Source organism: Mus pahari, chromosome 4 (assembly GCF_900095145.1).
Source record: "Mus pahari chromosome 4, PAHARI_EIJ_v1.1, whole genome shotgun sequence".
NCBI lineage: Eukaryota > Metazoa > Chordata > Mammalia > Rodentia > Muridae > Mus > Mus pahari.
The window spans coordinates 22,022,113-22,038,010 of NC_034593.1; the positions used below are offsets into that span (position 1 = coordinate 22,022,113).

Genomic DNA, 15,898 nt, shown 5'->3' on the forward strand with positions numbered 1-15,898 from the left:
GTTTTTCTTCTGAGACTGTTTCAGGTAGCTCATGCTGACCCGGAACCCCTTTTGCCACACCTTCAGAGGCAGCTTGGCATCGCAGGCAGTCATACTCACAGTGTCCGCCAGGGGTTGCTGGTTGCTGTGTGTCCTCCGGGCTGCACCACCCTGCTTCCTGCAACCTGGCGAGCCCGCAGCTATTCGCAAGGACACCGCGGAGGGGGCACATCCGCGCTCCCACTTCCTCCCGACGCAGCCTGTGATTGGCTCGCAGCCTGAGGAGGAACACGTGAAACAGCAGCTGCGGCTGGCAGAAACTTGCTGGTAGTCTCCGGGTAGCATCGCATCGTACCGCGGTCAGCTCCGGACAGCCCGGCCTGGGGACAATGAGGTCGTCATGCGTCCTACTGGCCGCTCTGCTGGCGCTGGCCGCCTACTACGTGTACATCCCACTGCCCAGCGCGGTGTCCGACCCCTGGAAACTGATGCTGCTGGACGCCACTTTCCGCGGCGCGCAGCAAGTGGTGAGCAGAGCGAAAGGGGATGCCCGGTCTCGTCCTTGCTCCTCTAAACGAAACACCCATCGCTAATCCTGGTTGCCCATGGGCCCTTTGAGGATGTCACATTTGCATCCTTGTCCTGCAATAGGGATATCCCGTGTTTCCGTGAACGCGCAGCTGCCTCTCCCTGCTTCTTCTGATCTCTGGGCTCTGAGGGTGTCGTGTTTGCATCCGTGTAATGCAGTGGGGGCACCCGGTGTCACCCATGTTTTCTCAGAGTGCACGCTTCCCTAAGACCCCCTAGCCTGGGCATCGAGGGTTCGCATCCTTGAAGTCCACGGGCAGATAGGAGTTCTCGCCTGGCGTCTCTGACAGCTGTTTAACCTTTCCTAGGACCTAATAAGCTCCCCTGCTTTCTTGGTTCGCTGTGTCTTGAGCCAAAGCCTTTGGTAATCTATAACCACCCCGCCCCCACCTCTGTTGTCCCTCCGGCAGGCAAAGGAGGAGTTAAATGGTTTTTTTTTTTTTTTTAGCTAAGGGGATTGTGATTCCCCGATGAACAGAAGCAGGCACGGGCAGCCTCCTAACGTCCCCAGGCCTTAGCGCTCCGTTCTGGGGACCGCGGGCTAGGAGGAACCGCTCTGACCTTCGGTTCTCTCTCCCTGGCATTTCTCAGCTCAGCGGAAGAAAAGAAGGCCGTGAGACTGGCAGTCCCGGAGGGCTGTAAAGGTCCCTGTTTGAAGGCTGTTTTCTGTTTGCTTGTAGCATTTGTTTTGCGTCCTTCGATGTCTAGGAGATAACCTTGGTCTGAGCGGGAGCAGTGTGGCCTTCTTTAACCTGCAGGGTGGTATTTCCCTGTACTGTATCCTGCTCCTGTACATTGCTCCCCCGTGGGGAGGACAGTGTCGTTGGTTTATTCCATGGTAGGAGGATTGCTTTTAGTATCAGAAGCACAGTCTGTGGCTAAGGCTGAACGCCATGACTGCATCGTATTTTTGAGGAGTCTGCGATATGCAGGTTCCCAGAGCTTCTCCACAATCAAGCCACCATCCACCTCTGCCCAACACTGAGCCTTAATACTGTTTATGTTTTGCTTTGTTTTTTCAAGACAAAGTTTCTTTATAACCCTGGCTATCCTGGAACTTGCTCTGTAGACCGGGCTAGCCTCTAACTTGCCTGCAGCTGCCCCAGGAACGCTAAGAGGCATGCGCTGCTACCTCCAGGCTCTTTTTTTTTTTCTTTTCCCTTCTTTTTAAATAAGATATATGAACACGCATTACATTTTTTAAATTAATTTTTATGTATGGGTGTTTTGCACACATGTATGTCTGTGTACCATGTGGGTGGAGTGCCCACAGAGACCAGAAGGGGATGCTGGGACTGTAGTTAAAGAGGGTTGTGAGCCTCTGTGTGGGTGCTGGGAATGAACCCAGTGCCAGTGCTCTTAACCCATAAGCTCCAGCTGGTCTGTCTGTCTCTCTGTCTGTCTGTCTGTCTGTCTGTCTGTCTGTCTGTCTGTCTGTCTGTCTGTCTCTCTCTGTCTTGTAGACAGAGTCTCAGCATGTAGTTCCAGCTGGACTCTGTGTAGCACAGACTAGTCTTCAACTCTTGATCCTGCCTCTACCTCCCAAGTGCTGGGATTCACTATGTGGAGCAAGCTGGCAGATCTTCATGCTGACATTACAGACCTGTCTGCACTCTGTGTGTGTTGCGGGGTGTTGTCTTATAGCTGAGGCTGGGTATAAGCTTCTCTGCAGCCCCTGATCTATCCCTTGTGTTCAGATTACAGGTTGTTTTGTTTTGTTCTGTTTTGTTTTTTTTCTTAAGTTCAGTTTTCAGAATCCAGACCTTGCTACCTGTCTCAAGCAGGCTGGCCTCAGGCTTGCTATGTCGTTCAAGCTGATCTTCGGGTCATAATTTTCCTGCCTGAGTGTCCCTGGGCGTTTATTTAAAGGCACCTCCCACAGGGAGATCCACCGTGGTTTGTGAGAACCATGTAGGCTTTCACAGAATGTGGAACAGTGGTCTCTTCTCTTCTCTCATGCAACTGAGAAAGCCGGTCTTCCCTAGGACGTCCTCACAAAGTTGAGTGCACGCTTGACAGAGATTCCGGAGACCAGGGTTACAGACTATACTGGGCTGGTCTGGTCATCTTTAATAGGTTAGCATAAGGAAAGAACAGTGCTGTGGTGCTGTGTAGATACTTTGTCTATTCATGTTTCAAGTCACCGAAGAACTCTTCCATATCATAGTCATTTAGGAAAGTCCACGTTTAGAGGAAAGCTTTTTTTTCTCCAACATGCCTTCAAACCACCAGGGCCAGGCTGTGCTGGGCTTCTATGGTGGGCCCTCCAACATGCTAGGAACTGGGGGGGGGGAGGAGGGGTCAGGGGGTGATGCCAGGCAGTCCCAGGAACTGATGAAGTAATATGTGTCCCCCCCCTCCCCACTGCTGGCGTGGGAGTAGGTCTTCAGAGAGTGGCTCTGGTCACCTCCTTGCTAAACTGAGCATAATGGCAAGACCCTTCAGAGCAGAAGGAAGGCTACTCTGTGCGGAAAGCCATTTCCCTGAGTTTCCCCCCCAAGAGAGACTAGACTCAGGGTTCTGTGCATGCGGGGCCGATAGTGGACACTGAGCTACATTCTCAAGTTGGCCCAGTTATGTCCGTGGGTCTTCCCTCCCCCACATCCCCCCTCCAGGGTCTCAACATGTAGGTCTGCCTGACTGGCCTAGAGCTTTCTATGTATACCAGGTTGGCCTCAAACCCACAGAGATTCACCTGTCTCTACCTCTGCCTCCCAGTGCTGGGATTAAAAGTATATCCCACCATGCCCTTCAACTGTTGTTATACCTTTTGTTTGTTTGAGTCTTTTGAGACTTGACCTCTCTCACTGTATATAGTCCAGGCTGACCTGAAGTTTATTATTTGTTTGTTTGTTTGTTTGTTTATTTTCCTTAGTTTTGGTTTTTAGAACCCAGACCTTGGTCCCTGCTCCAGGTTAGCTTCAAACTTGCCACGTTGTTCAAGCTAGCCTTCAGCTCACAGTGTTCCTGCCTCAGCCTGGAATTCTACTTAAAGGTCAATAGCCTGCCATACCGCGAGTGTCTCCTACAGAGATCCACCATGGATTGTGAGGAAAAGCTGTAGGATTGTCCCACTTTTGCTCAAACCATAAGATCAGCTGATTTATCGCTTTAGAACCTAGAGAGCGACCATGAAGTTGGCATAGGCTTGTTTGCCAAATAATTTTGGTTTAGATCACTTGGCTCAATTTTAAAAAGCAATTGAAGTTATTTAAGAGACTACGCTTGGCCTTCTTTCTTTCTTTTTTTTTTTGAGACAGGGTTTCTCTGTATAGCCCTGGCTGTCCTGGAACTCACTTGGTAGACCAGGCTGTTGTCCTTCTTTCTAATGTCAAGAAATTTGAGCGCTGCATGTCATAGTGGCTCACACATCTCTAGCACTCAGGAGGCAAAGACAGGCAGATCTCTGTGGGCTCAAGGCCAGCCTGGTCTACATAGTGACCAGAGTGAATTCCAGGGTAGCTGGGGCTACATATTGAGACCCTGTCTACAAATAATTAATTACTTGAGTGCTTCCTTATTCTGTTACCACAGGCCTACAGCCTCTCACGTTTTGTTTTGCCTTGTGTCAGATTATTCTGATTATGTTTATTGCGTTTTCCTTGGGGGGGGGGTGGTGGTCCTGGAAACTGCTCAGGTCTCTTTTGCTTTTTGTTGTTTGTTCAAGAAAGTGCTTCTTGTAGTAGGGGCTAGCCTTGAACCCTTATCCTCCTGTCTTCAGCTCCCCAGTGCTAGGGCTGCCTAAAAACCCCTCCTGCCTGGTATCCTCCTTCCCACATTTACTTGGAATTCTGGGTGTTTCCTGCGGCTGTAGGTCCAGGGTTTCACCCATGCTAGGCAAGCACTGAGCCACTGAGCTGCATTTCCTGCAAGGTAAGTGTCTTTAAAAAAAAAAAAAAAAGGTCCCCCAGGTGATTTCAGTTGTAGCAAAAGAACCTTGGTTGTTCCTGCACTCATAAAGTGGGTGCTTCAAGTTCAAGGCCAACCTGTAGTATATACTGATACTGTCCATCAAAAAATAAAGGAATTTCCCTCAAATTGTATTATCATGTAAATAAGACACAATGCCGTAATGGATACATTTATTTAGGATATTATTGGATATAGTAATGATAATTATATTTTGCTTAATCTATCTAGGTAATCCAGCACATATGGCTTGGTTACAAGATTAGTTGGGTGAGCTTCAAGGTCTAAGACAGTGGTTCTCAACCTGCGGGTCGGGTATCACATATCAGATATCATGCATATCATATATTTACATTATGATTCATAATGATTGCAGTTATGAAGTAGCAATGGAATAATTTTATGGCCCAAGGTCACCACAACATGAGGAACTGTGTTAAAGGGTCATAGCACTGGGAAGGCTGAGAACCACTGGTCTAAGGGAGTAAGATGCTTAATGAGGCACATTTCAGTGTGACAGCAGATCCTTCAGACCTCACAGCCGCACCACTGTGGCGGGGTGTTCTCGGAGGGTGGAAAGCAAGCAGATGATGAAGGAAGCCAGAGGACAGAAAGGGGTCATGTCTAAGAGCATCTTTGAAAATGTTGTGGGCTGGTGAGATGGCTCAGTGGGTAAGAGCACCCGACTGCTCTTCCGAAGGTCCGGAGTTCAAATCCCAGCAACCACATGGTGGCTCATAACCATCCATAACAAGATCTGACGCCCTCTTCTGGAGTGTCTGAAGACAGCTACAGTGTACTTACATATAATAAATAAATAAATCTTTAAAAAAAAAAAAAGAAAAAGAAAATGTTGTATATATGAGTGGACTAGGGTTGTAGCTCACTTGGTAGAGAGTTGGCCAAACATGGTCGAGGTTCTGGTTCAATCCTGAGCTCTGCCTAAACCAGGTTTGGCAGTACATACCAGTAACCCCAGCATTCAAGAGGCAGAGACATCTTCACGTACAAAGCATATCTGAGGCTAGCTTGGAATACGTGTTTTAAAAAAAGAAGGAAAGAGAAGAAGAAAAGGTTGGGCAGATGCCCCCTGGGTGCTGTGTTGGACTGTCAAGAGCCAAGCACTGATGGGGGGAACATGATTTGGCAGTGCCCATCAGAAACGTTGGAAGCATGTTTTTTCTCTTGGCCACCAGTCCCTTTGGGTAGACTTTGTTACGTCATGGATAGAAGCAAGGCTGCAGCTAGAGAAGCAGATACTTTCCAGGGTTGAGGACCTCCTGCTAGTCCAAATACATGGCCATTTGTAAGAAACAGAGGAAACATTGTGTGTTAGGTGTTAAAGAAAAGAGAGTTGGCACACAGTGCAGTGGTAGAGTGCTTATCTTGCATGTGCTAGATACGGGGCACCCCAGATCTGAGGCACTCCAGATTCAAGGCACCCCAGATCAGAGGCACCGTGCAGTCATTTAAATGGAGGAAAATTCAGGAACAGCAGAGGAGAGGATGGCTCAGTGGTTGCGTGCTTGCCTAGCTTGTGTGACACCCCGAGTCTGATCCCTAAACTAACAAAATATGAAATTGCAGTCAACTCAGCTAGAACGTTTATACTGTAAAGTAATGTTTAGTGGGTGTGGGGGAGGTAACTCAGACAGCGAAGTAAAACGCTTTCTAAGTATGAGAGCCTGAGTTTGAATCTTCAGCATGCATGTAAAACCTGTATATAGTACACCTGCCTGTGTTCCCATCACCAGCCTGTGTTCCCAGCACCTGTCTGTGGTTCCATCCCCTGCCTGTGGTCCCAGCCCCTGCCCGTGGTTCCATCCCCTGCCTGTGGTCCCAGCACCTGCCTGTGGTTCCATCTCCTGCCTGTGGTTCCATCCCCTGCCTGTGGTCCCAGCACCTGCCTGTGGTTCCATCCCCTGCCCGTAGTCCCAGCCCCTGCCTGTGGTTCCATCTCCTGCCTGTGGTTCCATCCCCTGCCTGTGGTTCCATCCCCTGCCAGTGATCCCAGACCCTGCCCATGGTCCCAGCACTATAGAGACAGAGACAGGAGGATCTCAGGGGTTTTCTGGTCACATATACTATGGCTGAGTCTGTTAGCTCAGTGTCCAGTGAGAGAGACCCATAGGACACCAGTTATGAATCTTCTTAGTGACATAATGTAAAAGAAAAGTCCCTGAAACTGCCGTGTCTGCTGACTTCCCCCTATTTTTGAGCGCAGAACCACAGCACCAGGCCATGTCCTTCTGTGTCTCATGGAAGGCAGAGCTTTCGGCCGAGCTAAGCGAAGCTGTTGGTTGTCTTCTCACTTAGAGCTGTAACATGACCTCACCTGAGCTCTCTACGGGCCTTGCTGTGCTCCTGGATTGTATGGGTGTGACTGAAATTACAGCCTAGCTGGAAACTTCAGAACTCCAGTGTACTGACCTTTGCCATAAAGTTCTGAACTGGAAAACTGTACCCATATCAGGTAAATTCTAACTATTTCTAAGTAGAGGAGGTGTTTCTTTTTGGCTTGTGGTTTGAGGCGATGCAGTCCATGGGGCAGGGATGGCATGGGGACCCGAGGCAGCTGCTCACATTGCCTCGGTAGCCCAGAAGGAGAGATGAATGCTGGTGTTCTAATTTGACTTTAGAATATTAGTAAATACGCTTTAATGATTTCCTTTTTTGAAACATTGTCATGTTCCGTGGCTGGGCTAGCCTTACTATGTCCTTGGTGGAGGCTGGTTTTGAACTTGTGGTAATTCCCCATCAGACTCTGAAACACTGGGACTGTGGTAGTGGGCTTCTGTGGTTGGTAGGAGACAGCTTTATATGCCACCTCCAGACTTGGGATGAAGACCACTACGTCACGGAAGGTTGAGGGGTCAGTAACCCTAGTGATATGATTGGCTAATTCAGTTGGATTTCCTGCAAAGACAAGGCAGCAGAAAGGCTTCACCTTCAGGGAGGTATCCATGCTGTACTTATTCTGATAGGTGAGCAGGCTGCCTTGTGTTCTGCAGACAGCACTTGGGAAATGGTAAGGTCAAGTTGACTCAGTTACCAGATGTGCAAGGGAATAAAATATTAAATAGACCCAGCTTAATTCTTTCTAGCACATCTGCAAATCCAGCCCTGAGCACAGAGAGGGTGTCCCTCTTCTGTGATCTTTTGTGAGACAACCTACCCTGTTTCCAAACTTGGTCTACAGACGTTTCTGTAGGGTGTGGAACCTTTCATTCCGAAAGGTTCTTTCTATACATGCTTACTCTAACAAATAACGAGCAGGAGGCTGGTGTGTAGCTGAGCAGTAGATGAGCAGGAGGCTGGTGTGTAGCTGAGCAGTAGAGTGCTTTTCCAGCATGGGTAAGACCCAGATTTTATTCCTAGCACCCAGACGGGTAAGAAAAGAGGGAGAGAAAGGAAGGGTCTAGTTTTAGCTAGGTTTGGTGGTGTACTCGTGTCATCTCTTTTCCTGGAAATCTGACACAGGAGCAGGGCAAGTTCAAGGCTGGCTGGGGCAACTTAGTAAGACCCTTTCGTCAAAATAAAAACTTAAAGGGGGTTGGGTCGGGGAGAGGACAGGGTAGAATGTGTGACTAACAAACACAAGGCATAGTTCACAGTAGTAAATAAATGAATAACCAGCGTGTGTTTATCTTAGTCTCCAAGGAGACTGTGTTGTAATAATCTGCTTGTTTATTAATTGCCTCTGTTTTATGCTTATAAAGGATGAAGGAAAGACCTAGTGTGGGGTGGCACTTATCTTGGAAATATGAGGCAGGAGGATTAAGAGTTTCAGGGTCAGCCTGAGCTATGTGAGACCCTATCTCACAAAGCAATGGGATGAAGGAGTGATGGAATGGGACCTAGGAATGAAGCTCTGTGGTAGTGCTTGCCTATGAGCAAGGTTCTCCATTCACTCTCCAGTACCACAGAAGGGGAAAGAAAGCCACTGTGTTGCCAAGCAACAAGCCTGGCAGCGTTCCCAGGACAGTCTGAGGTGTGTCCTATTATGAAATGGTAGCAATAGATTTTTCAGTATTTCCAGAATCAAGTTAAAATCCTACCACCTGGAAGTCCTCATATCATTTATATATACATTGTAATGTATATGTCTCATCGCATATAGTGTGTGTCCACATACATGCACATGTGGCGGTGTATGATCCCAGTGTGATCCCAGTGGCTGGAAATTTTGACTAAGGAGAAGGACAAGTTCAGGGCTAGCCTGGGCAACTTAGTAAGACATCCAAGCTCACTCATGCTAAGTGTGTCTTCTATCATTGCGCCGCACACTCCTGGGTGTGTGTATCCAATAAAGACATTTTTCTTCTTTTCAGTGTGTCTGTGGCGAGTGCATGTGTGTCTGCACATTCACATGTGTATGGGCATCCCTGTGCAGATGTGTATTCATGTGTGTATATGTAATGTGTGTAGATATGTGCGTGCCATGGCATGCATGTGGAGGTCAGAGGATGTCTTGCGGGACTCTGCTTTCTCCTTCCACTGTGAGACCTGAGGGTTGAACTCAGCAGTAAGTGTCTTAACTCAGTCATCTTACTGTTCCTAGGTCCAAAATATTCGGCCATCAATCTTCTAACCTATTCTTTGAGGAAAGATCTCTAGATCAAACCCAGAGCTCTTGCCAGCTTGTTCAGGGATGCCCTGTCCTGCCTTCCAAGGCTGGGAGGGTCACTGGCAGGCAACTATGCTCCTTCATTTACCTGGGTTCTGGGGATAGCATAGCAAAGGGCGCAAACCACTGAACAGTCCCTCCAACCCTTAACAAATATTAGCTGAACGACAGTGCTAGGAGCAGCAGAGTGAATGGGAGACAGGCAACTGATCTCACTGTGGAACTTTTCTTGTTGAGATGAAAACAAATACCTATTTATTTAAAATAAGGTGGTGGTTGGAATGAAAATGGCCTCCATAGGCTCCTAGGGAGAGGCACTGTTGGGAGATACGGCCTTGTTGAGTAGGTCTCCCTTTGTTGTGTTTTACCGTGGGCGGGCTTTGGGGATTCAGAAGGTCAAGTCAGGCCTAGAGTCATCCCTCCTCCTGCGGATCCAGATGTGGAACTCCAGCTACCTCTCCAGCCCCATGTCTGCTTGCGTGCTGCCGTGCGTCCTGCAATGACAATAATGGGCTAACCCTTTGAACTGCAAGCCCCAGTTAAATATTTTCCTCTATAAGAGTTGCTGTGGTCCTGGTGTCTCTTCACTGCAATCAGACAGGCATGAATGACAAGGCAAAGAAACCATTCCGCCCAAGGGTTGCTTTGTGAACCTACGAGTCTAGTGTATGCATGAGTATGTTACGGGAGCGTGGGAAACTCAAAGGCAGTGTGTCATAGAAAAGCCCATTCCGGTATGGGTGACGCTGCCCTGGACTCCACTAGAGTCACTGGTCCCAGCCATTATTAACTTGTATTCCCGTGTGTGTGTGTGTGTGTGTGTGTGTGTGTGTGTGTGTGTGCGCGTGTGCAAATTTTATGACTTTTATACCTTTCTTTTTATTTATTTATTTATTTATTTATTAATTATATGTAAGTATACTGTAGCTGTCTTCAGACACTCCAGAAGAGGGAGTCAGATCTTGTTACGGATGGTTATGAGCCACCATGTGGTTGCTGGGATTTGACCTTCGGAAGAGCGGTCAGGTGCTCTTACCCACTGAGCCATCTCACCAGCCCGACTTATACCTTTCATGAGCTTCCTGGGCCCTGTGAGTTTACTTCCTGGGCTCTTAGAAACCTTCCTGGAGTGTTTCAGTTAACACAACAAGAACTGGATACATAACAAGAGTAGCCAGTCTAATGAGATGTGAGGGACCATCTGATAGTGACCGGGGCTATACTCAAATGACAGAACATAAGTTACAGATGGGGCTTTTATGGGGCCCGCAAAATCCTGCAAAAGGACACCAGACACAGACCTAGGATCAGGGCCGGGTGGTACACACCTGTCCTGGAGAGGTGGAGGCAGGCGGCTCAGAAGGTCAAGTCTGCATGAGACCAAGCAGCAGAAAGTGGCCCTGGGTACTGGGCATGTTCCCTCTTCTAATCTGTTAGCAAGGCTGAGTGTTGACAGCACACTCAACAGTCTTTAACCATCACGAGCACCGCCTCTCTCAGATCTTGTGCTTCCCATGTGATTCATTGCGTCACTCCAGCAACATGGGAGAGGACTCAAAAGGAAGAAAAGTAACTTGCTCAGGATGGCAGCGCTGGGGAGGTGGGGTTGGTGAAGGCCAGGCTACCTCCCTCCCATGCCCAGGAGCTTCACCATGTTGCTAATTGGTGTGGCACAGGGACCAACTGAGAAAATGGAAGTCAGGCACTCACAAGAGAGAGGCAAAGGGCGTCTTAGCAACAGAATATGAATGATGGGGCCCGAGGAGAGATGGTGATATAGTTGAGGGCCTAAAAATAGCTTAAACCAGCTAGAGCCTTGGAAGTTTTAAGGCCAGAGTGGAGGTCAGAGGGAAGCGTGGGCTGGGCAAGGAGTGGCTTTTTGTCTGTGGTCTAGAAAGACGGCAGGAAGTTGCATGGTGAAGTCTGCGTTTTAGAACAATCTTCAGCATTTATTTTAGGTTCTCATAGCCCAGGCAGGCCAACAACTCCATGTATCCTCTGAGGAAGGACCCTGAGCTCCGGATGCTCTTGCTTCTGTCCCCCAAAGTGCAGAGATCACATGCATTCAGCATCCCGCGGCTGATGAGGTGCTGACAACCCCTGGCTTCCACTGTATTATGGTTTGTTTCCTGGTTCTGTCGCTAGGGCCTCATGCATACTAGGTGTGGTGGTTTGTATATACTTGGCCCAGGGAGTGGTGCTTCTTGGAGGTGTGGCCCTATTGGAGTAGGTAGGTGTAGCCTTGTTGGATTAGGTGTGTCACTGTGGGTGTAGACTTTGAGACCCTCATCCTAGCTGCCTGGAAGCCAGTATTTTCCTAGCAACCTCCAATGGAGATGTGGAACTCTCAGCTCCTCCTACGCCATGTCTGCCTGGACGCTTGCCGTGCTCCCGCTTTGATGATAATGGGCTGGACCTCCGAACCTAGAGTCAGCCCCAATTAAATGTCGTCCTTATAAGAGTTGCTTTGGTCATGGTGTCTGTTCACAGCAGTAAAACCCTGGCTAAGACACTAGGCCAGCACTGCATCACTGAGCCTTAGGAGTCCCCACTGGTAGTGTAGAGACTGAAATGTCAAGCAGAATCTAGTTATCCAGGAGAAAAGGTGAAGAAAGAAATGAGTTAGGAGTCATTTGGGGGGCAGCTGACGAGGGCTGCCAATGTGGGGGACACTGAGGGATGGGTGAGAGGGAGGAGGTCTGATGAGCCCTGGGATGGTTTCTGAGAGCTGCAGCGATGGTGGCAGTGAGCCTGAGTGACAGGGTCTGCTGGTGGGTGAGGTTGGGTTTGGATCCTTAGAGGGCACTGCTGGGATATAAGAAGCCTGTTAGTAAACAGTTGGGTATGCTGGCTCACTGGAAGGTGACCTGTTGAGGTCAGGGTCACAGCAAAAGGGTGGTGGTGTGTGGCGTTGGATGGAGGCTGGGGAATCTAGTCCAAGGCACTTCTGGGACACGCTGTGTCTCGCTGTGAAGAGACACTCTGACTTCCGCTGTGCTCATGCCCCATACCTAATATTCCAACACTCATGACGCAAAGGCAGTGATACTGAGAAGTCAAGGCCAGACTGAGCTACCTGAGGTAGCCTGGGCTATGTACCACACCTCACCCCAGAAAATTAGAACCAGCCAACCATTCGAGCAAGCATGGCTTTTATGTTCTTTATGTAACACTCTAAGGATTGTGAAAGATGTCCCTTACTGCCTCATTTAATAGATTAAAGACACAAAACAAAGCAATTAGTTAACTGGCTGCCATTGCTGTGTGCCTTGTGCTCCGTTCTGACTTTATCTCCCGTCAGCAGTCCTCTGTCCAGCTTCCTGTCCCCCAACAGCCTTGTTGTGAGTTTGTTTGTCTGTGAGTTGTGTCCTTGATACCTTGTCTCCTGTCCCCATGCCTCAGCCCCCCTTCCCCCCCCCCCCCGCGCTACCCTCTTGCTTTGGCTGATAACCCACGCATCTCTCAACACCAGCTTCTCCCCTCCACCGGGCAGATTGCCCTCTGACTTGGTTTTGGTTTTGACAGTCATTTATGATATGGAGGAGTTTCTGGTTCTGATTTCCTTCGGTTTGGTGCCCTCGCTGCCTCAAGGATCTGACCTCAGAGCTCATGTGTTTCTGAATCTCAACTTGGCTGAAAACTTCCTTTGTTTCCTCTGCAGGCTTTTTTTTTTTTTTTTTTTTTTTTGCAAGCCTGCTGTTTTCTGGATTTCCAACTTCCTCATAATTTTAAAGATTTATGCTTGTTTTTGACTTTGGAATTAATTGACTACAGGCTTTTTTTTTTTTTTTTTTTTTTTTGGCCGGGGGCTAAATACTAGCTGTTAATTCTAGGTCATCTTTTCCAAAGATGGCTGGCAAGCTTGCATCGTCACATGGAGGTGGTCTAGCCTTCTCTTTGCAGGTTGAATACAGAGTCCCTCTCCCTCCTCCCTTTCCTGTTTAATGAGACAGGGTCACACCATATAAAATGGCCCTGAACTCAGCCTCTTAAGTGCCTGGGTCACACGCTTGTAAGTTGAGGGGTAACCTACAGGAATTGGTTTTCCCTTCTCTTATGTAGGTCCCTGGGGTCAGGTCTCAGGTGGTCTGTGTGTGTGTATTCTTCTATGTAAGTTGAGGAGCAACACACATGCATGCATACTGACAAACACTGACATACATACACACATTACACACATACAAGCATGCATGCACATTTCTCTCTCTCTCTCTCTCTCTCCCTCTCTCTCTCTCTCTCTTTCACACACACACACACACACACACACACACACACACACACACACACCAACTTATAGGCTTGTGCCACACATTTTTTTTTCCTTTGAATGCTTAATTTTTTAAAAAAAAAAAACTTCTTTTGGTTTTATTTATTTTGTGTGTGAGTGTGTGGGCACATGTCTGTCAGACCACATACGTGGAGGTCAAGGTTCACCTTTTAGGAGTCAGTTCTCCTCTTCTGCACCAGCCTCAGAGGCTGGACTCAGGTCGTCAGGCCTAGCAGCGGGTGCCTTTACCTGTTGAGCTGTCTCCCTGTCTCCCTTCTGAATGATTTAACATCCATTTTGGTGAGGCTGTTGAACTTGCTACAAAACCTCTGACTGAGGGTTTATTTTTTAATTTTGTTTAATATTTTTAAACTTTTTATTGATTTGTTGTGACCTTCACATCATGCACCCAATCCCACTCATCTCCCAGTTCCTTGCCCTTGTAGCCTCCCCTCCAAAAGAAAAAAAAATGCCTTCTGTGGAAGCTGGGGTGTGTCACAGTGTGTCACGTGGTGTACCCTCTTATCCACACATCTTGACTTGCACATGTTCACTACAATGAGTCACTGGCCTGGCTCGAGGGCTCTGGCCTCTGCCACACCGTCAGTACCGGATCTGCACCAGGACTCTTCTCAGATATCCAGCTGCTGCCCTGTGTCACGGAGGTCCTGCAGTTTGGATCTGTAGGACTGGAGCTTCCATGCACTCTAGCAGTTATAGATGGGGTAGATGTTGGGGTGGGCCAACTCAAAGCCCTGAATCTCATCTGTGTGGTAGCTGAGGTGGTCAGCCCATCAGCTCTCTATCACTGCCCCCGCTAGTTCCCCCAGTGCCGCAGCCGGCAAGGGGCAGGCTCAGCTCTCCCACTCTCACGTCCTCAGGGCAGCTCACCTATGCCCACACCACCAAGGTCAGCTCTACTGTGCTGCCCATGCGAGGTGCAGAGCCCACTCTGCCAACCGCTGTAGCCAGCGAGGGGTGGGGCCACCTCTCCAGCCTGTCGCAGGTGGCAAGGGGCAAGAGGGGGGAAGGGCATCTTTCCTTCATCCATGGCACCACATGGCAGACTATTGGTGAGGCCAGCTCTCTTGCACTCACAGGCCGGCTCACCTGTAACCCATGCAACCATGGGCAGCTCTATGTTGCTTCCTGGATGAGGTACAGGTCACTCTCCTGAGTGCTGAAGCTGGCAAGGGGCAGGGATGCTCTCCTGTTCTCACACCTGGGCCAGCTTTCCCATGATGCCCAGGCAAGGGGTGGGGCCAGCTCTGCAGAGCCCTCAGGAATCATGGTATCAGGTGGAAGCCCAGACCTGGGGTGTCTGCCTGGCCCTTGGTGGTAACAGACCCCCAACTGCTGCAGGGCCAGGGCCTTACCATGGCCTTAGGTGGCATCTCTGGCTACTCACATCAGGCCGTTCCTCGCTAACCTCGAGTCTCCAGTTCCACCTTCTTCACTGTGCCCAAATCCTTCTGCTTCTCCTTCATTTCTTCCACTTACTTGTTTGTCTTGGTGGTACCCTAAGCGTCTGAGTGTCTGGGGTCATCTCAGGAGAGCTACAGCTCACTCATGCTGTGTGACACCAGGTAGGAGTTGTCTTGGGTGTGGTCTGCCCACCCAGGCCATGTCACCAGTCGGAAGTCATCTTTGAGATGCTCTGCCTGCCTGGGCCGTGGGGCACTGGAATCAGCTTCTTGCTTCTTGCATGCATATTGGTTGTAGGGTGGGGTGTCTGTCATGAGGATTCTGCATAATAACAGATCTATGTGGTGAATTATAAATGCATCCACTTTGGAACGTTGTTAATATCCTCATTTTATAAGAGAAGGAATAGGGGGCTGTCAGTGGGGCTCAGTGGCAGAGCCCTGCTTAGCTTCTCTGGGTTCCAGGTTCAATCCTTGGTACCTTTGGTGTGGTGGGGGGAGGACGAAGGGTCAGAGTTCACAAACTTCTTTACAGGCACAGGACTGCTAAGCAGTGAACAGTATCAACTGGTCTTCATAGTTTGTTCACTAATATTCAGAAGCCTCTAGTCCAGGTTTCTCAATGTCCCCCCCTCTTCCAACCCTACCACCTCAACTCTAAACGCTCTCACACCTTGTGAATGCATTGCCCAACGGTGAGCATGTGACAGCTTTTGAGCCCGGTGTGGTGGTGCATGCCTCTACTCTTGGGACTAGGGAGGTAAAAGACAGACTACCATCAGATACTCGAGGCTAGACTCACATGTAATGAACTTGGGGCCAGCCTGGGCTATGTGAAACACTGTCTCAAAACTTGGAATGTATGAACGGATTAGTTTTGTCTTGGAGAATATTAATAGTGTTGAAGGACAAACTTGAGGCAGAATAAATTAAACAGTGTATTTGAGCGAAGAACAGCTGGTGAGTCAGGCAGCACTGACTCAGCAGAAATCCACAAACTCGCTGGGCCTGGTGGCGCAGGCCTTTAATCCCAGCACTCGGGAGGCAGAGGCAGGCGGATTTCTGAGTTCAAGGCCAGCCTGGTCTACCAAGTGAGTTCCAGGA

At 49.0% G+C, this 15,898-nt stretch overlaps 1 protein-coding gene across 1 annotated transcript in view; it reads left to right on the forward strand.

The window, feature by feature from the left end:
- Positions 1 to 198: 198 nt before the first annotated feature.
- Nceh1 (neutral cholesterol ester hydrolase 1) overlaps positions 199 to 15,898 on the forward strand; it is a 65,902-nt gene continuing 50,202 nt past the window's right edge. The window contains exon 1 of the mRNA XM_021197086.2: positions 199 to 506. Coding sequence (XP_021052745.1) covers positions 369 to 506 — 138 coding nt within the window. The 5' untranslated portion in view covers positions 199 to 368. The remainder of the gene's footprint in view (positions 507 to 15,898) is intronic.